Source organism: Pararge aegeria, chromosome 11, assembly GCF_905163445.1.
Source record: "Pararge aegeria chromosome 11, ilParAegt1.1, whole genome shotgun sequence".
Classification (NCBI taxonomy): domain Eukaryota; kingdom Metazoa; phylum Arthropoda; class Insecta; order Lepidoptera; family Nymphalidae; genus Pararge; species Pararge aegeria.
The window spans coordinates 16293288-16317733 of record NC_053190.1 but is presented as its reverse complement, the minus strand read 5'-3'; the positions used below and the strand labels follow the sequence as shown (position 1 = coordinate 16317733).

At 35.2% G+C, this 24446-nt stretch overlaps 1 protein-coding gene across 1 annotated transcript in view; it reads left to right on the top strand.

The window, feature by feature from the left end:
* Window positions 1–18963, top strand: part of LOC120627617 (START domain-containing protein 10-like) — a 51346-nt gene extending 32383 nt beyond the window's left edge. Inside the window, exons 3-6 of the mRNA XM_039895629.1 lie at window positions 10591–10723; window positions 16258–16374; window positions 16751–16901; window positions 18604–18963. Coding sequence (XP_039751563.1) covers window positions 10591–10723; window positions 16258–16374; window positions 16751–16901; window positions 18604–18963 — 761 coding nt within the window. The remainder of the gene's footprint in view (window positions 1–10590; window positions 10724–16257; window positions 16375–16750; window positions 16902–18603) is intronic.
* Window positions 18964–24446: the final 5483 nt, after the last annotated feature.

Here is a 24446-nt window from a genome sequence, read left to right as displayed (position 1 = left end):
AGAGACCCTTTGTAAATGTCGAATTATTCAATTAGTTCAAATATGTAGCCGCTTTACAGACAAGAGTTCACATTCGTTTTACGGTTCAGTAATTTATGAATGTGATGTTTTTTTTTCAATTTCCGTTCAGATATATTTTTTTCTCTTCCTTCATTACCTAGATTCCAAATTTGAAATAATATAAAATAGTTGGATTTTAATTGTAATTTATTTTATTCTAATTTTAACTCAAGATTTTTTTTTTCTTTTTTTTTTTTGTCTTTACATTTATTTTATGTTAACCTCTCAATTTTGTAGATGGGTCCCCGACCTGAAATAAAATGATTACTAATAGTACAGTATTATTTCTTTCTTTAAAGAAAGGCGATTTTCAAAACAGTAGATTTGATAAGGTCCATGAAATAGATATGTAAGGGGGCGTTCATAAAATTCGTGAGATGTTTAAGGGGGGGAGGGGGTCGATTCTAATCTCATCTAATCTTACGTTGGAGAGAGGGCAAATATCACGCAATTTTTTTTGTAAAATTTTTATCACACTTAAAATTAAACTCTCAGCAATATTGATTACTAGTCTTAACTAGTCGTATGTAAAAGCACGAAGCATTTTTATTTTCTTTTTACAATAACAATCCAATGCGTTTAAGTAAGAATCTCCACATTTCGAAAAATCTAACGTGAGATTGGGGGATGGGGAAGGGCATTTAATAAAATCTCACGACATCTCACCCCCCCTGGTGAGGGACGGACAGAAAATTTAAAAAAACACCTCACGTAATCGATAGAATGTATGAATACTATATGAATGTATACAGTCCATTCTTAACTGCTATGCCAATGTGCCCAACACTTGACAAATTTGATCACGTGATATAATACGCCATATTTGTTTACCTTTAGTGCAGTGGTGTAAGGTTTTGCTTTATTGCGCGCTTTCGATTCTATATGAATCGTAGTTTTAGTTTTGACGGCCGATTGGCGCAGTGGGCCGCGACCATGCTCTCTGAGTCAAGGCTGTGGGTTCGATTCCCACAACTGGAAAATGTTTGAGTACATGAATAAAATAATAATAAATAAATATACTACGACATTACACACATCGCCACCTAGCCCCAAAGTAAGCGTAGCTTGTGTTATGGGTACTACGATAGCTGTTGAATATTTTTATGAATATAATACATAAATACTTATAATATTCATATAAACACCCAGACACTGAAAAACATTCATGCTCATCACACAAACATTTGCTAGTTGTGGGAATCGAACCCACGGCCTTGGACTCAGAAAGCAGGGTCGCTGCAAACTGCGCCAATCGGCCGTCTGCGAATGTTTCGGAGTGGTGCTATTTGTATATTATAATTATTTATAATAGTAAGTATAATTTAGAGTGGCGCAAAAATCTTTTTTTTTTTGTCTCACGTGAAAAAATATTGGTTTTCGATGTTTTATGAGCTGTCTCCAAAGGACAGCTCAAAAAAAATTTTTAAAAGGTAGCTCAGAATTTTTTAAAATTTCAAAAAACATCAAAAATCATATTTATTTTTCCCCTCATTTTAAATGATTATGTTGTCTATGGTGGGGATGTGAACTAAAAACGTAGCAAGAAAATCTCACACTATATACATAGACTGGGAATGCCGTGAACGCAGCCTTAGATACGTAATAAAGTAGAATAATGCTACTCGTAGTCTCGTACATATTCCATACGTTATAAGAATAAAAAGAGCTAACGCTTGGCGGCCCCAGTTGCATAATTTTCAATTTGTTCGCTCTCAATGCTGGTAATATTTTCAATAAAAATTTCAGCCAGTATATTTCCTTTCTTTAAAAAATGCGATTTCCAATAGTAGATGTAGAGATTTTCAGTAATTCACCAGTGTGGAAGTTCAGATATATTTATTACAAACAATCTGTTTTTCCGGGATAAAAAGTATATTCGTCACTTTCTGTCCTTTCAACTAACTCCATGGCAAATATCAAGTACATAAGTTGATCAGTTTTAGGGCGTAAAAGGACAAACAAAAAAAAAACCAAACACGCTTTCACATAAAATAATATCTATTAATAAGGATCCACAGACATTTTTGACTACCTCTGTGGCGCAGTGGTGAGCAGTGTCGTGTGGTAGTGGTGCTTTTGATGAGCCCGCCCGAAGATGTACCTACTACATTCCGCCATGCTTATTTCTGCCGCTTTGCAGCTTTGTATTGGATAAAAGCAGGCGTTACTTTGCGGAATTCCATGATATATTATGAAAATAAAGCTGACTTCGCTACACTCCGCGGAAAGCAGGAGAATCTGTATGGTGTTATTTATAATTTCTTTAATCTTTTCTTCAAACTTAACAAATTGACTTCGCAATTATTAATTGTAAAATTTTAACTCCTGAGAATGCTCCGGTTTCGTTGTGAAACGTGCGAAGAGGGTACATTGCCGAGGATCTGTTTGGTGTATAGAGTATAAGGATTGAAGACATTGAGATACTGTTCTTCTGTTTGAAGAGAGTAGTTAAATAAATAAATAAAAATAAATATACTACGACAATACAAACATCGCATTCTAGCCCCAAAGTAAGCATAGCTTGTGTTATGGGTACTAAGATAACTGATGAATAATTATATAAACAATATACGTAAATACTTATAATATATAGATAAATACCCAGACACTGAAAAACATTCATGTTCATCACACAAACATTGTCCAGTTGTGGGAATCGAAACTACGGCCTTGGCTCAGAAAGCAGGGTCTCTGCCCACTGCGCCAATCGGCTGTCTAAGTAGTTAGTTGCTAGCGTGGTTACAGGTACATTAGGCTAAACACCTGCGCCACAGGTTTATGGACTGCACGAGCGTGTTCCGTGTGACGTGTTCCTTGCATGTTCTGCGAAGTATTGAATGAATGAATATACTTTTATTGTACACCACATAAATATATAGTAAAATTATAAATAAAAATTTAACAAAAAGTATACAATTTGGCGGCCTTATCGCTACATAGCGATCTCTTCCAGGCAACCAAAGGCGTTAAACACAGCTCAAGAAGAGAGGTAGGTGGTGCATTTAAATAAACATGCATATATACCTATATATATATATATATACAAATATAATATATACATATAATAAACTTACAATAAAATATATAGATACTGGTAATAATTATTATATACCTATATAATTAATATCAATAAGAAATAAATATATACAATATTGTCAAACCACAAATAAAACAGAAGAGAATAGGTATGTTACAGATCCGAAGATTCAGACAAAAAATGATCTTTGACAAGTTTTTAAAAAATGGTAATAGACTGTGCCTCTCGGATTTGGTGTTGCTTTTGTTATAGGCGATTGTTTTCCAACTATCGTCCAGTCCAACAATCTGTTTGGTCCGAAAATAATTTATACAAAAAATTGGGAAGCCTAGGTTTAATCCCGAGTAGAGCAGATTGAGAATTTCTGAATTATCTTAGGTCCGGCGGTGTATGGTCTCCAGCACTGGCTAGTTACAACCCTACCCTACCCTAGGACAAAACGCGCCGCTTTTTGTTTCAGCGTTCGGATAAGGGAAACTGTAAATTATCTTTTAAAGGCTTTTCTCAGTGGAATCTGCCTTCCGAACCGGTGGTAGAGTCACTACAAACAGACTGACTTGACGTTTCAAAAGTACTTATAAATTAGGCCTGCTTGAAATAAATTAATTTTGAATTTGGAATTTTTTGAAGTTTTTGTAAAACGCTTATATAAAAATCCTATTATGATATTCAGGATAACTTATCCGATAAAAGCTTGGGTGTGAATTGCACGTACTTTAAAGCTAAATATTAAACTCTGAGATGGTGATAGCAAAAAAATATTTAGTTTGGTTTGTTGTTGGCTCTTTATAGACCAGGGCGCGTTTGGTACCCTTGTAGCATTAGGTTTAGGTTGGTGAACGAAGTTATTACAATCGCCTCATAATTACGTAAACATATATTATGTATGAACGTTTCATAAGTGCATGTATAGGTCTACATGAAAAAAGCACTTATAAATTTTGAATTTTTGAATTCGGCACGAGAGCACGTCAAACCCGATAAGGGCAAGTTATGGGTTTAATCAGTGGCGTGCATAGCCCTTGGACCCAGGGTATGCACAAGGTGTTCAACACAAACATAAAGTAAAATTAAAATTTAGATTTTAGATAGGTATGTCGGTTTATAATCAAATTACTTTACGAAAGTTATATTTTTGATTGATTTAATACTATCGTCTATCTACTGCTAATTGAATAAAAGTACATACCCTGATTTACGTCACAAAATTATGACACACCATTCGGCAGCATTTTCTAAGCACACTGATGATGATAATATTTTTCCAACATATCATGTTTTTAGCGTTTTTATGAAAATTATTAAGATCACAATATCCTTTATCATTCCACACTTTACGTATATTGGACAATAAAACAAAAGGAAAGCAAATTAATCGATTGGTGTGTACAAAGCCGCTTAGCCAAGAATAGTTTTCGTAATATTTATTATTAAATATACGCGTTACTTTATCACCTTTTTTTGGGATATTTGTAACATTGGTACACTCCTTCCTTTGCGAATGATTTCTAATTTTACGATATAAGTAGGGATAGAAATTAAAGTTTTCTCTAAGTACTTTTTCCAGGCACACTGAACCCAAACAAAGACCGCACGAATATGCTTTCATTATAAAATGAATGAATAAACTATAAATTAACCTTAACACATTAAACTATCACTACTCAAACTTTTATAAGTTACTGAATTTATGCACTTGAACCGTTTATTTATCACCAACGCCATACAGCATTGTTCGAAGGTAAACAATAATGGCGATCGAATATGCTAATGATAATATTGCAATCGAAATTAGTCAAAATATGTCTTTAATTTTTTGTAAGTATGGGTACGAACGCTATTTTATTTTGATATGTAAACAATAAATAGAAACCATATTTATTGTTAACTCTCTCACTCTCCAATGATTCCTGGAAAACCTAAATTATTCATTTTTCAAAATTGAGACAGCGTTTGGTTTCATAGATTATTTTCAAAACGAAAGACTAATTCGATAATATTAGATCCTTAATTTTCTTAAAAGACACTAAAAGGTATTTACATTTGTGAATAATGTTTTTAATTCTAAAAAAAGAATAATGACCTTTAACAACAATAACAAACCAAGCAAATCATTTTATTCATAGAAAAAATGAAACACGTAATTAGAGAATAGAGAATTTATGAATGAAACTGTTCACACAAGACCGATGCTAATCTTGTAAGTACAAGCGCACGATTATAACATTACACGACACACACTACTAACTTGCACGCACACATCTAGCAGAACGATTCTTTCTTTGGGCGTGCTTATTTTATTTGATATTTCTATGCAACAGTAGAGGGCGTCATATGTCGAGTGATTCATAATAATTGATTTACCCTGCAATAGATAACATGAGATTTTTACGTGTTTTGAAAGGTAAATGTTTAGCATTTACGGTTAAAAATTAAAATACGAAGTAGAAGATTTTATTTTGTACGCTATGCGCCTCGCGCGCGCTGGTTGCGCTGTCGCCTGTCTAGCGACAATTGACCTAGAAGTTTGGCCGCTCATTACTAGATGGCGCTTTCATATATTTTTTACTTAGTGTTTTTTTAATTACAAAACTTTAATGGTCCTATCTGAAGGCTCTTTAAGACCCTGAGGGTAGGGTATGCACTGCTTATTTGCATATATGCAATGCACGCCACTGGGTTTAATAAATAAATAGAAACCCGGGATTAAAAATTTATTTTTAAAATAAAACTATAGATAGTAAAATGGCCGCAATATTTACCGTAACCGATTCTAAAATATCATCGGTTTCCAAGGCGTCTAATTTCTCGATTATGTATAATCTGCAAGAGATATTTGTATTTTGTCTATGCTATGAAAGAGTGAGGCCTCCTGCCACAGGTATTTTTTTGTTTACTTAGAGGTCTCCACATGTATAATTTACAATTTAAGAAACGAAATAAACCATTTTTTTATTTATTTAAAATAGAATAGAAAAACTTTATTGCAACACAACACAAAAGAAAAACACAAAGAAAACAGTAATAGTACTTAGTGCTAAGGTGCAAAGGCGGCCTTATCACTAAAAGTGATCTTTTAAACGCAATCTGAGCGTGCGAAGCCGATAAAAAAGTGGAAAGTGGAAGTGTATTTAGGTATATTATTTAGGCCATTAGTTGAGATGACAAATAACAAACCCCTCTCAAAGCTTAGGTATATAAAAAAATACTAAAAACCATGTTGTTCATCATTTTATCGGTCACGCAACAATAGCCACTCCAACTCAATCAGCGAGTTGATTAAGAGAAGATTGTTTCTTTTCACATTAATCTTATTTGTCTGGAACGCTCCTCTTTATTGAATTATGTGGGTTAATATGGCAATAATGGCATGTGTGATGTCGGTATTAAATAGGTTAGTTGCTTTGCGAACTCATTTTCCTTGGAATATTAATCATCTTTGAGTTGAGGGGAGAATGTTTTAATAGAACGGTTTAGTAAATATCTCCTGCTTAGTTGGTAGCTGCCTCGATCGCAGAATATTTTAATAGCAAGGATTAGTATAACCTCCTGGATGATTGGTAGCTATCTCGATCGTAGAATATTTTAATAGGAAGGATTAGTATAAGCTCCTGGATGATTGGTAGCTACCTCGATCGTAGAATATTTTAATAGGAAGGATTAGTATAAACTCCTGGATGGTTGGTAGCTGCATCGATCGGAGAATGTTTTAATAGGATGAATTAGTATAAACTCCTGGATGGTTGGTAGCTGCATCGATCGGAGAATGTTTTAATAGGATGGATTAGTATAACCCCCTGGTTGGTAGCTGCATAGATCGGAGAATGTTTTAACAGGAGGGTTTAGTATAACCTCCTGGTTGGTTGTTAGCTAATCGATCGGAGATATTGTTATAGAAAGGTTTAGTATAACCTCCTGGTTGGTTGGTAGCTGCATCGATCGAAAATGTTTTAATAGGAAGGGTTAGTTCGTTCCTCGTTGGTGGGTGGTAGCTGCCTCGACCGGAGAATATTTAAATGGGCAGGTTTAATATATTGGTAGCTGCCTAGTATTGTAGTATGTACTTTCTGGGTGGTTGCTACATCCTTTGGAGAATGCTTTAGTAGGTAGGGGTTAGTATATACCATCTTGGTGGTTTTATTTATTTACCAAAATAATATGTTAATACATATTTAACTTATTCACTACGCTATCCTTAACGAAACGAAGTTTGTTATGAACGGATACCGATTGATAGCTGATCCGTTTAGTAGTTAGCATGTGCAACTACAGAAAACCAGCTCCTGGGTCCATTCCCAGGTTGGGCCAATGATTTTAAGGGTATGGATTAAGAGCGTGGCGCAACGTATTTTGTTATCGAATCGTGGAATTTAATCATTCTAATATTTTTATTTAAAAATAATTAAATAGACGTGGAGGAAATATCTGTAAGTATTAATTAAAAAAAAAATCATTACCAATAAAATTAATTAGCAATATCCACAAGAATAGTATTTTACATTTTTTTTAAATAGTTAATAAACCCGTACTTTAATCATAAATTTCTTACTTTAGTAACTCTGTATTTTTTAATAACGACTAAATACAACTGATTAACATGTACAACGGGTAATTATTTCATAAGAAGTATGACATCTCAAGAATAACATATCTTTTTTCTCTGTGAAGGATCATCATAGATATTTAATAGTTTATTTTTTTAACTTTATTTTGCAGTACTCAGTACTTTTTAAGAATGACAGTAGGTACAGCATTAACCTCTTTGCACAAAGTAAATGTAAGTAAGTGTACCTTATTTTATTATTAAGAATTATTTAAGCGTATATATGGCGATATAATATGAGTGTGCAGAGTAAAATATATTATCAAAGTATCCGGGTCAAAAAGCCTGCAGCTGGGTTCCGCAATATAATTTATAAAGTGCACTGAGCGTGCAGTTCTTGGCCGCACCCGCGAGGCGTACAGGCTAGGTACATATAGTTAATAGTATAGCTTTTTGTGGCAGAGCTCGTCTGGGGAAGTTTTACCGCCATAGGTATTTCTGCCACCAAGCCGGTTTCATGGTTGCCGTTGTGATGACAAGCACATAAGGTTTAACAGTGACGAATTACTTGATGGACACATAGCGGCACTTTGAAGGACGTGTTTCTTGCATGCCCTTCAAGTGTTGCTCTGTGTATAGGCAAAGGTTTCTTCGCATCCAGTCTTTAATTTACCACCTGATGAAATTGTTTTCAGAGGCTTAGTTATGATGGAATAAAATAAAAATTAAAGATTATCAATCTGAACTCCATCTTAAAATAAATAAATAAATATACTACGACAATACACACTCTCGCCATCTAGTCTGGGTGTTTATCTGTATATTATAAGTATTTATGTATGCTATTCATAAAATATTCATTAGTCATCTATGTATGATGTACGTACATATACGAGATGGCGCTGTATGTACGTAGTATATTTATTTATTTATTATTTATACATAAATACTTATGATATACAGATTTACACCCAGACAATGAAAACGTTCATGTTCATCACACAAACATTTTCCAGTTGTGGGAATTGAACCCACGGCCTTAGTCTCAGAAAGCAGGGTCGCTGCCCACTCCGCCGCCGGATGAGTCGGCCGTCAAAAAAATCTATCAAAAAGAAGTGGCAATTCCGATTCAAAATTACACAATTGGAAAATTATAAACACTGTATAAGTAGAGGGATTACTGGGGTTTCCTCAAAAATACGATCTAGGGTTATTCAAGGGGCGAATAAACAAATTCCTTAAAAGCCGGCATTTGGATGGATTGGCCAAAAGCGCAATGTCACAGCTACATAGGACTTGGAAAGACAGGAATATCTCAATCAATACTTACAATATATTTACTTATGCAGCTAAGACATGGGCCATTAAAGCAGCTGATAGACAACTTATTGACGCTTTTGAGATGTGGTGCTGGAGGAGAATGCTGCGAATCCCGTGGACGGCACACAGGACCAACGCATCGATTTTGAAACAGCTTAAAATTACAAGAAGGCTATCAACCACCTGTCTTAAGAGGATTCTCGATTACTTCGGTCACATTGCCAGAAGAGATGGAGACAATCTTGAAAATATATTAGTCACTGGCAAGAGACCTGGAGGACGTAGCCCGATTCGTTGGTCGGATCAAATCCGCACTGCTCTCGACACCAAAGTGCATACTGCTTTAAACGTTGCTCAAAGTCGAGTCAAATGGCACAAAATCGTCCAAAAGGGGTCACGACCCTCAGCAATGAGGAATACGACGTAGAGAGAGAAAAGCCGCAAAACAAAACCGAAACGCATCGTTGCAGATGTTTATGGGCGGCGGTGATCACTTGACGGTGACGCACTTGCTCGTTTGCCCGCTATTAATATAAAAAAAAAATGATGTTCTCAAAGATGTGTCAAGCCCACCAATCCGCATTGGGCCAGAGTGGCTGACAACAGCCTTCACCACTTTTCATTGTGGGAGGAGACCCGTGCCCTGTAGTGGGCCGTTAATGGGTTGATATGATGTAGATGATGAATCTAGTGTAATCTGTAAAATCAAAGCATGTATCACGATATTTATAAGTGCGCAGGAGAAAATATAGCATCAAAGTATCCAAGTCAAAAAGCTTGCAAGCTGGATTTCGCAATACCATTTATAAAGTGCACGGAGTATTAAGTTCTTGTCGGCACCCTCGTTGCGTTTGGTACTTGCTAGCGATGGTACATATAGCATTTTTCCTTTTTTACTGCGAATTGTTATATGAATGAATGAATGAATATACTTTTATTGCACACCACATTAAGTACATAAAAAAATTAAAAGTATTGCGTGTAATCTTACGCGCAATTGAAGTAAAACTTTTATAAGAAAGCGTAAAATGTTGTCGCATATACATAACCCAATTAAAAAAAATATTTTATTACTTAAATAAACATATTTTTTTATGTATTTGTGTGTTATTTGCTATTGCCATGGTAGCTGCTAACTATATACAGGCACAGTCAAACTATAAACAGGTATCCTATCTCAAAGGAAAGATTGTTTTAAAGCATTAACTCTAAACTTGCTCAAACACCATATTTTTGTGATAATTAGTACTAATGTTATAAACAGGAAAGATTTTTCTGTTCGTTTGTATCCAATAAATACCGAAAGTACAGGACCGATTTTAACCTTTTCTTCGCCAAAGGAAAGCTAAACTATCCCGTAGTAACATAGGCTATATTCAATAAAATTGGAGATATCAAATTGGATGTTAGTGGACAAGACTAAATCATACGAAGTCACTGGGAGCCGCCGAAAACAAGCGGGACCGTGAATTCTGCAACTCCCTTCCAAAGATCCCATCATCATTTCAACCAATCGACGTCCACGGCTGGACATGTCACTCAAAAGACCTTTGTGGACGTAATTGGGTTAAAGTGATGCTGATGATACTGATTGTCTTACTTACTTGATATTTTTTTGTTTGATATCCAGTGTCATGTCCGGCGCCGCTCAAGAACCGCGATTTCGTGCTGCAGCGGTCCTGGCTGGACACGGGCGAGGAGAAGATGATCCTCAACCACTCCGTCTTCCACAAGGACTACCCGCCCAGGAAGGGATATGTCAGGTACTCACTACTTTTGTACTTCTCATAGTTTTAAATTGTTACATTGTAGCTTAGACGGGACGGACTAGAATTTATTATTTAGCCTCTAGGGACTATTTTTCTCGCCATCGAAGAAAAAACTTTAAAAAGCAGAGTGTTTATTTCGGGACTATCAAAAACAAAAAATTGCTGTCGATCGGCTTAGACATCTCATTAAGGTGGCTGGTACTTTGTAACAATATATTATTAACAAAGGTTCGAAAAAATACTAAAAATAGACTTTTAGATCGTTATTGCCATACAAGCAGCAAAACAAGCACGGCAGCATTCTTTTTTTTATTAAAAGTAATAATTGATGAATCAAGCAGATGTCCTACCTAATGGTAAGTGGAAAACCATCGCCTATAACAGAGCAACTCTTCACAGGACATGCAAGGAGGACATCCTGCAAGGCCATATGCAATCTGTACACAAAGAGTAACAGAATTACGAAAGAATATTGAAGAATGCATACGTATATTTCATAAGGAATCACCCTGTAAAATTATTAGACCAAAAGAAGCATATTTATTTTTCGATACCGACTAATTCAAAACATACTAAGTGGTTAACTTATGACAACCCTATTGAAGATAAAAGACCGACACGCGCATAGTACCTACACTACGTGACGCGTAGTTAATAAAGTGGCAGGAGTCACATGATTTTAATTTTGTAGGTGATTTAAGAGCCGTATCTGATTTCTTTCAATAAAAACTATGGCAGTGGTTTACTCAAAAACTATTAGGTTTTCGGTTTTCACAGATAAGTCTCAGAGACAGTATATAATGTATCTCTAAAACCTGTAAAGTTTTTTTTCGGTTTTCATTTACACGTTGTATATACTGCATAAGACCGTGTAGTCCCCATACTGTAAGTAAACGCCTACCTCAATGAACTTTGAAGTTCTTTCGCCTAAATTAGAGAATTACAATATTTAGAAATTATATTTATCACATTCACGCCACCACTCCATTTCGACGATAAGATAGGGCTGGCGTCACGACCTTGGAAATAATGCGCCAAAGCTTTTCACATTTCACACACAATATGAGAACATAAAGGTTTGTAAATCATAAAATATTTACCTTTCTTGACAAAGTACTCGTCATCCCATTGTGTAAATAGGCAGTAGAGATTTTTATGACGGAGCTCGTCCGGGAAAGTGCTATTGCCATGCTTTTTTCTGCCGCTAAGCAGCAATGGTGCAATGCTGTGTTATATCCAAAAGGCGGGGCCGGTTTAATTGCAGGCACCTACGCCTCAGTTCGACGGCTGATTGGCACATTGGGAAGCTGATTGCTTTCTGTAACTAAGGCTGTGGGTAGGATTGCCACATCTGCACGGCTAGCATGGGCAGGAGACAATAATATCCCCCGGGAAAGAATATAAATATATCTTCTCCCACAGCTTTGTCAACTCTCAGAGCACTGGCGCACAAGTGGAAATAATATCCATATAACATATGTGTATTAATAAACGGGGGTAAACTTCTCTTATTCCATGTTTCAGTGATTTAGCAGGTGGGCACGTTAATTATATCCCTTGTCAGTGCAGTGGCGTGCACTGAGTTTCTTAGCAGGAAAATTGCATAAAACAGCAAAAATCCTCCTTTATACGAGTTATATATCAATTTTAGGGTATGAAGTGCTTTTGTGCATCTATGAAGTGCACGCCACTGTGTCAGTGGATATAATAGGGGGGTGTAATTTTTATCTCCCGCCCGTGCTAGCACTGCTGGGAAATGTTTGTGTGATAAACATGAATGATTTTTTCAGTGTCTGGGTGTTTATCTGTATAGGTGTTATAAGTATTTATGTACGTTTATTATTCATAAACATATTCATCAGTCATCTTAGTACCCATAACGCAAGCTACGCTTACTTTGGGGCAAGATGGCGATGTGTGTATTGTTATACTAAATAAATTTATTTATTAAGTTTTATAGACATAACACTGCAATCTCGCCTGATAGTAATGCATTATAAGATGGAAGCTGGCTAACTTTTTAGAGGTATGAGGGTTACAGTAAACCCATACCCGTATGGAACTATAAAATGCAGGGCATCTCTTCCTCGCGTCGGTAGGGTAACTAGCCGCGGCCGAAGCCACCCACCAGCGAAAATTAGGAATTCCGAAATGGCCTCCGCCGGGTATCTTACCTTCCACAGGGAGGTCTCTGCAACTGCTGCTGCTTTAGAAGCAACGACATCTGCATTTTTCTGCAAGATTATTGATCTCATAAAATATAATTTAAGAAGTAGGTACGTTCGGAAGCCTAAGCGTCCAACGGCATTATGCGATTCAAATTAAAATTTCAATACACCCAATTCAAAGGTAATTCCAAAGCTTTACCCTCACTTCACCTCGATTTAAGTAATGTATACATTAATTCCCGTTCATCAATCTTATTAAGGATGTACATTTTTACTAAACCAAACAAGTTGTTCATTTGATCATTTAAAAAAAAACATCTTCCATTCGTCAATGTACTATACATCAACATCACATTACCGATTCACTACAGAGCACGGGTCTCCTCCCACAGTGTGAAGGGGTTAAGACCGTAGCCCACCACGCTGGCCCAGTGCGGATTGGTGGACTCCACACACCTTTGGAAACATTATAGAGTACTCTCAGACTCTTAGAACTCTTATGCGTGCAGGTTTTCTTCACTGTTGAAGCAAGTGATATTTTAATTAAAACGCACATAATTTAGAAAAGTTAGAGGTGCGTGCTGGGTTTCTAACTCGGCCCCCCGAAATTGAAGTCGAGCTCCTACCTATTGGGCTATCACCGATTCATAAACCCATTATTGTCCAGCCATAGGGAACCATAGACCACCTGCTGGCTAAGTTTGATTTGCCTAAAAATGTGTATTAAAAATAAATATATTCAAAAAAAAAAAACCGGCGGGGTAGGTAGGTTATAAGTTTGACGTGTCTGTGTTTGTGTGTGTGTGTCTGTCAATGGCATCGTATTTTCCGAACGGATAAACGAAAACAATTCTATATTTGAAAGATGAATTAAGAAGTCGGGAGTGTTCTTAGCTATTTGATGAAAATAAACTAAGAAGTCCAAGATGGCCGCTGCTACAAAATGGCACATAACATATTTGGCGGCTGGCCCGTAGGAGGTCCAATACTATGCTGGAGTCGTAGTATGATTTGGTTTATTCTCCTTTACACGTGGTACAAACAACAAAGTCACCATTTTATTCTAATGTCCGTCGAGTGGGTGACGGCTGCGTCACTTCGTCCGGAAATCCACGTTTCCTTCGACGCATTCGCCACACACATATTTCCACAATTCCCTCGATATGGTTATCAAATGGGAGGAATTGACTAGTAGAATACTACTATACACTTTGACAAATTTCAAATCCAAAATGGCCGCCACCCTGAACAGCAATCCAACCTGTTCTTAATTGATGATGTAGGTAGTCAATGACGTTAGGGGCATGCCAGTTCTATTACAATCCTGATCGGTTTCTAAGTGGCATCGTACCGGAACGCATAATTAACTGCAAAGCCTCCCACCAGATAAAAGATAATATGAATATAATTGGTCAGCACACTAGTATGTTCATGATTTACAGATCAGTGTTCATACGACCGTCAATCACATCTGCTTTATCGTAAATCGCGTCGATCCTTTGCTCCGTTGCTGCGTGAAAGAAGGACAAGCCAGCGAACGCTCTTTCGAATTATTATATTGTCTTATTACTCACGTGTTAAAAATAAAGTCGACAAGGTAACCTTCTCTCATTCATACGGAACTAATTTTAGTTTTAGTGTAAAAAATGTAAATACTGATTCATTCAGCGGTCACAATCACGACCAATAACAATAGATGACATTACAGTCATAATAGCTCACGAAATAATAAGAACCTATTGCTTACTTTGTTCAACTTATTTATAACATGTTGCAGTTTAATAGGGAAAGATTGAGTTTTTGCGAAAGATCTAGAATAGAACAATCGCCATGGGAAATTAATGTTAATGGATTAGATGTATAATCAAAATTCCTAGTTGACCGATTTACTTTGGAAGTCCTTTTACCTCTTTATTGTTGATAAGGATACCTTTGCAAAATTTGATGATTTTGATTGATTATTGATTATTATTTATTTATTAATTTATTTAAAGTAGGTACGCAATTTAAAACATCTAGTTAGGCTGTTTGTAGTAATGATATGTTTAAATTTCTAAACTAGTAGATGCTCAAATGTAGCTTGAGTATATAGAGACGATATAGTATGTATATACTTTAAACTTTACAGTACTTTAGTACTTTAGACTCTAATATTTTTGTGCCTGTTGCAAATATTTTCTGTAAAGTGGTTTTCAGTGCTTTCGCCCACTTCACTTAACAGCTTGGGTATCTTCGCTCTTTTAAGTGCTCCGGGTTAATACTCTCAAGTGATCCTTGAAAGCCAAGAGAATTGCTCCTACTGATATTAAAATGGGAAAGTGTTTTGTTGAATTGCTCTGCTTCCACACACCATTAAAGCAACGGATTGACGTTGAAACGTAGTTATGTCAAATGCTAAAGAACATTTATGTCTCTAACATCAAAGTCAAAGTCAAAGTCAAAGTCAAAAATATCTTTATTCAAGTAGGCCCACAGGTGGCACTTTTGATGCGCACATAAGAACCACACGGTAGTGAGATGATGGCGATAACCACATTCGTAAACTTAAAACTAAAGCTACGAGGGTTCCAAACGCGTCCTGGTCTAAGAAGAAGCCCACAACAAACTTAGCCGGGTGTTTTTTTTTTTTTTGTTATCACCATCTCTCAATGTCATTTTAAATTATTCATCATAATCTGAGACGTGAGCGATCATCAGAGACTTGAGCGATTTTATTTATTTTATTTCATCGTTAGAGCAAGTGCTCTTTAATTGCAAAAATCGGAAAAGGAATGTTAAGTTCGTGGCGGGGGGAATACCCCAAAAGTGTAGCCACAATTCTAACTACTAATTCCTCTTGCCCAATATCTTTGCCCGTTGTTTGTGATAAAAGAAGCCTATATTACTCTCCATCTTTTCAAGTGAAGACTTGAAGAAACAAACAAAATCATTTTTTCATTCGTAATATCAGTATCATCATTACGAGCATGTCAACCAATGGAGGTCCATTGCCGGACATATGTATTTTGTAGGGTGTTCCATATAACGATCTTATGGCGCTTTGGTCCAGCGGCTTCATACGACACGCGACTACGAGGTCGCGACTCCAGCACTTATAGATCCCAACGTCTATCGCTTCTACGAGCCAAGTGCCCCGCGTATTGCCACTTTAGATTCGCGAGTCTTTGAGCTATGTCAGTAACTCTGGTTTTCCTACGGACCTTCTCATTCCTGTTTTGATCACGTAGCGATACTAGTAATGTTAGTATGGACACATTATAGTGAGGAAATCGGGTTACAATACATAAAAAAACTACTTGCGAGCGAAGCCACGGACACTTATTATGAAGTAGTATGTTAAAATAATCTCCTTCATTACAGAGCACTGTCCTTGCTGACGGGTTTCGTGGTGAGAAGGAGGGACGGCCCTGGTAGCTGGTTGGGATACGTTTCACGGTCTGACCCACGCGGGGCCTTACCTGCTTGGCTGGTTAATAGGTAAGCAGAACTAGTTCGTTAGAGTTAATCAACAGCAATTTACGCCCATTATTGAAAGTAGGCCTTCCCGAGAGTACGCTATCAAAAACGACGCTTAAGGACATTGTTCTACCGGGCTTGGGGCTATCCTGTGCTGTGCTTAACTTTACATAGTCTCAAGCGTTCGGTTCTGCGACATACATGGCTTACCCACAGTAACTTCACCTTGCTAACTTTCTGTTACATTACACGGGTTATAACACTTATAACAAATGCACGGGTTTCCTCTCCGAATGAGAAGTTTTTGGCCGAAATCCGCCACGCTGGCTTAAAGTGGATTGGGCAGACTGGGTTATCACCGCTTCTTTGATGTATTGCTCTCTTTAAATTATTCCAGAGTCACAGCGCAGCTAGCGCCTCGTCTGGTGCAGCAATTACACGCAGCAGCACGTCGCTACCCTGGGTGGAAAGCCCTTACGGACACCCCCTACTTCAAGCCCTGGAAGCATCCGGAACAGGTGCCACCTTATCGGATTAAACTTGAGGATGTAAGTTACCTTGACTGTGAAAGACTTGACAAAATTTACTTTAAGTAGATATGATCAAAGACTCCAGAGGAAAAACATTGACTGTCACTTCTTTTTTAAAACAGATGTTTTTGGTTTTTTTCTACTAGAAAAAGAATATGTGTATAATAATTATTGATCATAGTATCATTTTTAATCCAAGTATAATCCACTTTTAAAGTTTCTTTTCATATATACAATTCTTTTATATCTAATAAAATATTTTTTGTCATTCTTTCCTTCTTTTTCTCGAGCAATCTTCAAATGAAAAGCAATCTTTTATGTTACACAGTTTTCTTTCAAATATTATAAGAAGGACCAAGGGAGTAGCTGTCGTTATGAAAAGTAACACAACCTATATCATCACCAGCGCATTAAAATTTCATGCCTGAATCAATTTTAAAGGCTTTCGTTCTCAGTATATTATTTGATTATAAGATGGTTGATATATATGATAAAATATTAGACAAGGTGTTATATTATTGTTTGAAAGAAAACAAGCTTTTAATGCTGGCATCATTATCATTCCCTGATCAAAACGTATGCTCATCAAGACAAATCTAGTCCAGAGGGTGTCCACTGAACTAAAGCGAAGTTTCTATGATCAGATAACCTTCTGAATCCATCATAAGACCAGTTCCACGGCACCATGGTATCTATATTGTCACCAAAATAACATGAATTGGATTCTAGCGAGTGTAAGGACTGACCAACGAACGTAGCAAGTGAAATGATAGCCTTAAAAATATATACTATTCGTTAGGTGAAGTACATAATAAAATTGAGCATCGAAAAAGAGAGAGTTAGGATTAAATTGGCTTACGAAACCCCGAAGTTTTCCTCAATGTACAATGTTCCAATCAGCCTTTTAAAGTAATCACTTTCCGAAAGTAATATAATTTAAAATAATACTTTCGTAAAAAGAGCAAATCTAATTACACAAAGTGCCACAGTAACTTTGAACTCTCTAAGTACTTGTCAGTTATAGAGTATTGAGTGACTTAAGTTTTGTTACTTAATTTTACAACAAAGGCCTACTTAATAAATGCCAAAGGCAAAAACTTTATTGTGAATTGGGTTTTGTTCAAACTTAATCCTTTGTACACAAAGATACTTTCTCTCGGTTACTTACTTCTTGCTCAGTTCCTAAAGATCATAACGTAATATTAAATAGCCTTTCACCTTCCTCAAGAATTGATTTATCAACTGCAGCAAACATTTTTCAAATCTAAAATGAGTATTTAGTAAAGTTATTGACGGCTGATTGGCGCCGTGGGCAGCGACCCTGCTTTAAAGCTTTTAGCCAAATCAGAATTTTGCTGTGGGTTCGATTCCAACAACTGGAAAAATATTTGTGTGACGAACATGAATATTCCTCCGTGACTGGGTGTTTATCTGTATATTATAAGTATTTACGAATATTATTCATCAGTTATCCTAGTATCCAAAACACAAGCTACGCTTATTTTGGGGCTAGATGGCAATGTTTGTACTATCGCAATGTATTTTTTTATTGATTAAAACAAAAAAGTGAATCTCACTAAATATCTATAGATCTAGAGATCGCTAGATTAGTCTGATTGGATTAAGATCATATGAAAGGTTACATTTTTTTTAGGTAACGGATTTTATAAAAATTCTAATGAAAAAAATAAAAATAAAAATTTGGATTTTTATTTTACAGTGTGTAGACCCCGATGCTCCACCACCACCACCCGAACCAAAGCCAAATACATCAAAAAGTAAACTAGAAGTACGACCCAAAGAAACAGAAAGCCACAGCGTCGAAGACTTAGGTGACATATCATCAGAGTTCAGCGTAGAAGTGGAAGAATTAGCAGACCTCACCCTCGATCCTGCGAAGAAGAAAGGGAAATTCTACAAACTAGTCAAATCCATGAAGAACAGAAGAAAAAGCGTACAAGTAGCTAAAAGTGCTGATAATCTAACCGACGGTAAAACGACGGAAGAGAAACACGAAAAACGAAAGTCATCGTTTAAATTCCATCGACGATTTAGTCTCAGTAGAGGGAAGGAAGATTAGATAATTATATAACAAATCAGGAATTGAAATCTTTTGTTTACTTTTAGATTGTAATGCGATTGTAGATTTGAAAAATTACCGTGACTCCGCAAGAAATTAATTTACATGACAGTAAATTTTCTTCTGATAATTTTTTCTAATTTATACTTTCTGAAACTGGCGCGGGTCGCCTAGTTCTTTATAAAATAAGTTTTCTGATCATCGTGTAAAATTACCAAAAATGCACACGGTGTTTTTAAAGCGTGCTTACGCAGTTTTTAGTTAGAATTTCGTTGACACAGTATACTAGGACTATCAAAAACAATGGTGCCAATTCAGTTGGACACAAATCTCTAAACTAAACTAAATTTTTAACTAAATGTAAACTAAACTCAAAACTAAGTCTAAATTTAAAACTGTTATTTTCACAATATTTTTGAGAAAGGACAGCAATATTTTAAGACCTGCACTCTTAGTTTATTTTGATTTGTGTAAAGCAGAATTGGCACCAATAAACGTTTGAACTTTAAAAAATATGAAAATCAAAATATATTCGATGTATTTGTACACGACCGAAATATAAATACATGCTTGGCTTGGACACTGGAATAGAAATAAACATAGAAGATATAAAAGCGCAAATTATGTTACTAAAAAGGTGAAGTCAAGGTGAAAAATTTAAGGCAGGTTTTTAATAGCTTTGAGCTATTAAAACTTTTTAAATTAACGGCAAAATAATAATACTAACAAATTTATAAAAATAATGTATTGAAATGCGAAAAGTGTATTGTTGTTAGTTTTATCTAATAAGAAGTAATATTTAAAAAAAACATAGGCTAAGATGTTAAAGTAGCTCGGTTAACATAATAACCGTATTTTGTAACTTTCCGTTACTGTAATTGTTACTAAGATAAGGTTTAAAAATGAAACCAGTCTGTCTACTCTATTTAAAAACCTACCATTTTTTTATATTAAATATTTTCGCTAGGTATGTTTTTGTTCTTAAGGCATACTTAATTTTAGCAGTATTTAAAAACGTTAGTTTCACCTATCTATTTATTATTTTTAATTAATTTTTTAATATCACTCTCTATAATCAATGTAGCATTTGTGAATTCGTAACTGTACAGGAAAGCAGTTAGCATAGAAAAGTTTTCTGAAGGTAAGAATTTGAAATTAGTGTCACTTAGTTCTGTAGTACACAAATCGCTAAATGTAACTAAATGAACGGTCTAAAAGTTGTTCTGTGCTTTTGAAAGTGTTTCCTTTAGAAGGCACTATTTTTGGGCATACAAATTTAGTTAAATAAAGCGAATTATGTACAACCGAATTAGCACCTTTTAATTCACTAAATTTATACATTTAATAAATTGCGAAATCCGGATCCTACGTCAACAGATAATGCGTGGTGCCATTTTGACAGTATGGTAGAATACACCAATCATCTCGTTCATCAAAGATATAAATCGTTAAATAATATGTCCTTGTAAATCATTATATTGTTTTTGTTTTATAAATACAACAGCGCTTGCTTGACTGCATAATAATAATATTAATAATAATAATAATATAATATATTTTTTTTTTTTTTTTTAATTTTTAATAGTGTTTTTTAATTTATTCTTAAGCATTGTTAATAATTAAAAAAAAAAAGAAAAATAATAAATGATAGAAATAAAATATTAATAATAATAGAAAGATTTTTGGCGAACTAAATCGAATAGCTGACAGTAGATCGAGCTCACTTATTAAATGATGAATATATTTGGCCATTATTTTTTTTTATCAAGGACACCACATTTAACGATTAAAATCTCTGCCATACTTAATATATTGTGTATTTGTAGTCCTGATTAACCCAAATTAAATTTTTCTTTTAAAGCTGTTAAACAATATTCAATAATACGCATGAGTGAGATTTTAAATAGTGTTACAAATTGTTCTTTAATCTTGATAGTTATAATGTTTCTATGGTAAATGTGTTTTCTTTACTAATAACATAAAATACAAATTAAGTACTCAAATATACTTTGATTTGTCTCTGTAAGCTTAACAGTTATCAATTTTTAAATAAACAGTATAATCCTTCTGTCTCACAAAGGCCATGGTTGAGGTTAGGTTTGGTTTTAGAAGTGGTTAGTACCCACAAGCATTTGTGTGTAAACTCTAATAGGCTACATCTGTAGCCTTAGTACATGATTTGCTCACTCGCAATCGAGGAGTCGTTCTCGAGTATGGATATTCTTGTACAGCGGAGTAAAATACATATTAGTGGCATTGTGTAGAAGCTCTAATTTACTTACCCTTTGCTCAGGTAAGATCAGGAGTAGATGATTTGGGACTATTCAAGGACAGACATTAGGTCCATTGTACTTGGACGATACAGAGTTTACAACTCGAAAACAGCTCCTCTATTGCGAGTTAGTTAATCTTGTAACTACTGGCATTTCATCAAAAGGTACAGAGGTATGAACAAAACTCTAAACATGGGTATTTTTTCCACAAGCTTATGAAAATTTCTGGTCAGTGTGACAGTGAGCATTTCTGGGTGGACGTAAAACATAACGGCGAAGGTCACGCAGAAATCTCAACCAAATGATTTGATGTAGCATTGGATAGCAAAGAAATTTCTGAAACTGTTTCATTTTAATTTATTTCTTCATTACTATGAATTAACTTAATTTTAAACGACTAAACGTGAAAGAAATTAACCTAAAAAATAGCCTGTTTTGAAAATAGATTAGCCGTTTAATCCGGTAACTCCGGTTGGTCACACTAATTTGTCCAACAGGAATCATTTTTCCACTTGGTCAAAGTGACTCTGACTATCGTAGGTTTTTCCATCTTTAGCTTTAAAAAGAAACGTAGCCTCAGCCAAACTGTCTTCGTGACAAAGAAGAACTATACGTAGGTAGGTAAATTCATAAAAACATATCAAATGGTTTTACAAAAATAATTTAGCAAAATATCTACGTAAAACTTTGCTCAGTTATTTTTGTCAATTCATCGAGTAAATTGCCTTTTAAATTATTTCCCCTTTTAACAGACAAGTTTACTAAATATAAATACAAACATTTATATTTAATCGTATTTAGACAAAATTAGTATAGAATAAATACAAAATATACTTAAGTTAAAAAGATGTTAGCGGAATATTTAAAAATAATAAAACCAGAAAGACAATATTTAAAAAAGCGTAATAATAAAATTACGGGGTTAAAAAATTAACTACTTAATATCGCTTTATCCTTCCCTTCATACAAATATTTTTTCTAATGCGAATCTAGGGTAGCGTTTTAATGGATTATAATCTAGGTATTAAATCTAAAATCTTTATTTTATGCAATTTGAAAATCAAGTTAACTCTAGACTTATTTTATTTTTGTCAAAATGTTACATAAAATAAAATAAAACTGAAATCTTTCAAATAAAAACTATTGTACTAGCTACTCCAGACCTAGACACGAAATCGATTCTAAGACTCGCGATCCCCAGTCAAACATATTTACTACTCAGTAGGAAGACCCAGAAGGGAGTCCGCCCGCATCTAGAACCAAAAACTTTGGTTTGGTATTTCTCTCATATTACTTTCTGACCTTGAACATATACCTCCATATCGAATCAACCCAAAACAAGCTTTTTCCCTTAAAATATTAATAGATAGGTATTCTCGGAAATAATTTCGCAATCACTTATTATGTAATAAAAAGTTGAACGTACAAAAAAATACCTCACAATGTAAATGTCCAGTAAATGGATCTAGACAATTCGTTTACTTTTTTTTACGTTCATCGATCAAACACTGCATGAAAACATTAACGATCATTGAGTTTTTTGCTCATCGTTTCCGTAATTTACACTCTCAAGGTCCACTGTTACTTGACTAAAAAATCTATTCAAAACATCCAGTTCGAATTCACTGTAAGGTAAAAAGATAATATTAGTACACGTATTTCGAAGTCGAGCGGTCATAAAGCAACTTATGACTTTCGTATTGTGTAGTCGAAGAAAGAAGTTTTTTTTTGTACACGTATCTTAAAATCAAACAAGCGGTGACAGCTGCTGGTTGGGATTTTGGCTTCTCTTCGGTACCGGGTTGACTCGCAGCACAACTTTTCTAAATTACGTGCGGGTTAAGCAATTAAAATATCATTCAATTTACGCTGACGAAAAAAATCGAGAGGAAAACGGCATGCTTGAGAATTCTCCATAATGTTCACTTGGCCAGCATGGTGGAATACGGACTAAACCCTTCTCATTGTGGGAGGAGATCCCTGCCTAGTGGGCCGGTAATGGGTTAATATGATGTTGATTTTAGAATCGCATCGTGTCGTATTGTATCACGATGCATCGATAGTATGTCGACATTTCTATATGACCTAATTGATAGCTTTTGATAGCTTCTACTATTAACTCAGTTACTTGGTCCGGACCAAGAGTACTACAGCGAGAGGCCGGCCATGTGGGAGATGGGTTGATGAAATCGTAGCGATAGCGGGTCGGAGATGGCTATCCACAGCTACCAATAGAGACCAGTGGAATGCCTTGGAGTTGGCTTTTACCCGAAGGGGGTCCAAAAAAGAATAACAATTTATAAGTCGCAGGTTCAAATCCTGTTGGTTCCGAAAATTTTTATATGCATTTTAAATTTATAAAATTGATAATTCCTCCAAGTGTAGGTAAAAACACTAATAAAAATTATAAAAAAAACAATTTACAAATATAATACATGAAACAATTTAATCTCCAATCATATTATAGATTCTAATTATTGTTAGTTTTAATGATCTGTAATCACTTTGTATTGATTTAAATAAAGCTTATTATTATTATACTTTTAACTAGAAAATAATCAGGAAAAAGAAGATGGACTAAAATTATTCCTCCTCACTTAAATTAGTACTACAAGCTCGTTTCAGAATCCTAGCAACTGATCTGAACTGAGAGCAATCATCAAAGATGCTAACGACCTGCAGAAGCCATTTTTATGTAGCCATATTTTATGTTTTGTTTGTTTGTACTTCATATTAACTAAAGATTAGTATTGTTAAAACAAATGCCATTCCTTTGTAATTTTCATGTGATTTAAGATTAGAATAAGTCTTTATTTACCAATAGGCTTGAAACGTATCTCTGTTTACACAATTTTATAACTGCCTGGAGACATATATATATGCAATCATAGACGTACCGCAATATCCAATGCCGTCTGCAAGTACCTTTCTGTTCTTAAGATATTATGCGATATCGATGAGCATATTTTAAAGCGATCTGTAAAAAATATCAGTATTTTACAGTATCAGTTTTGACGGCAAAATGGTGCAGTGGGCAGCGACTATGCTTTCTGAGTCCAAGGCGATTACCGCAATCGGAAAAAGTTTGAATATTTTTCAGTGTCAAACTATAAGTTTTATGTATAGTAGTGATATGCGTAATAACCCATATCACAAGCTATGCTTACTTTGGGGCTAGATGGCGATGTGTGTATTGTCGTAGTATATTTA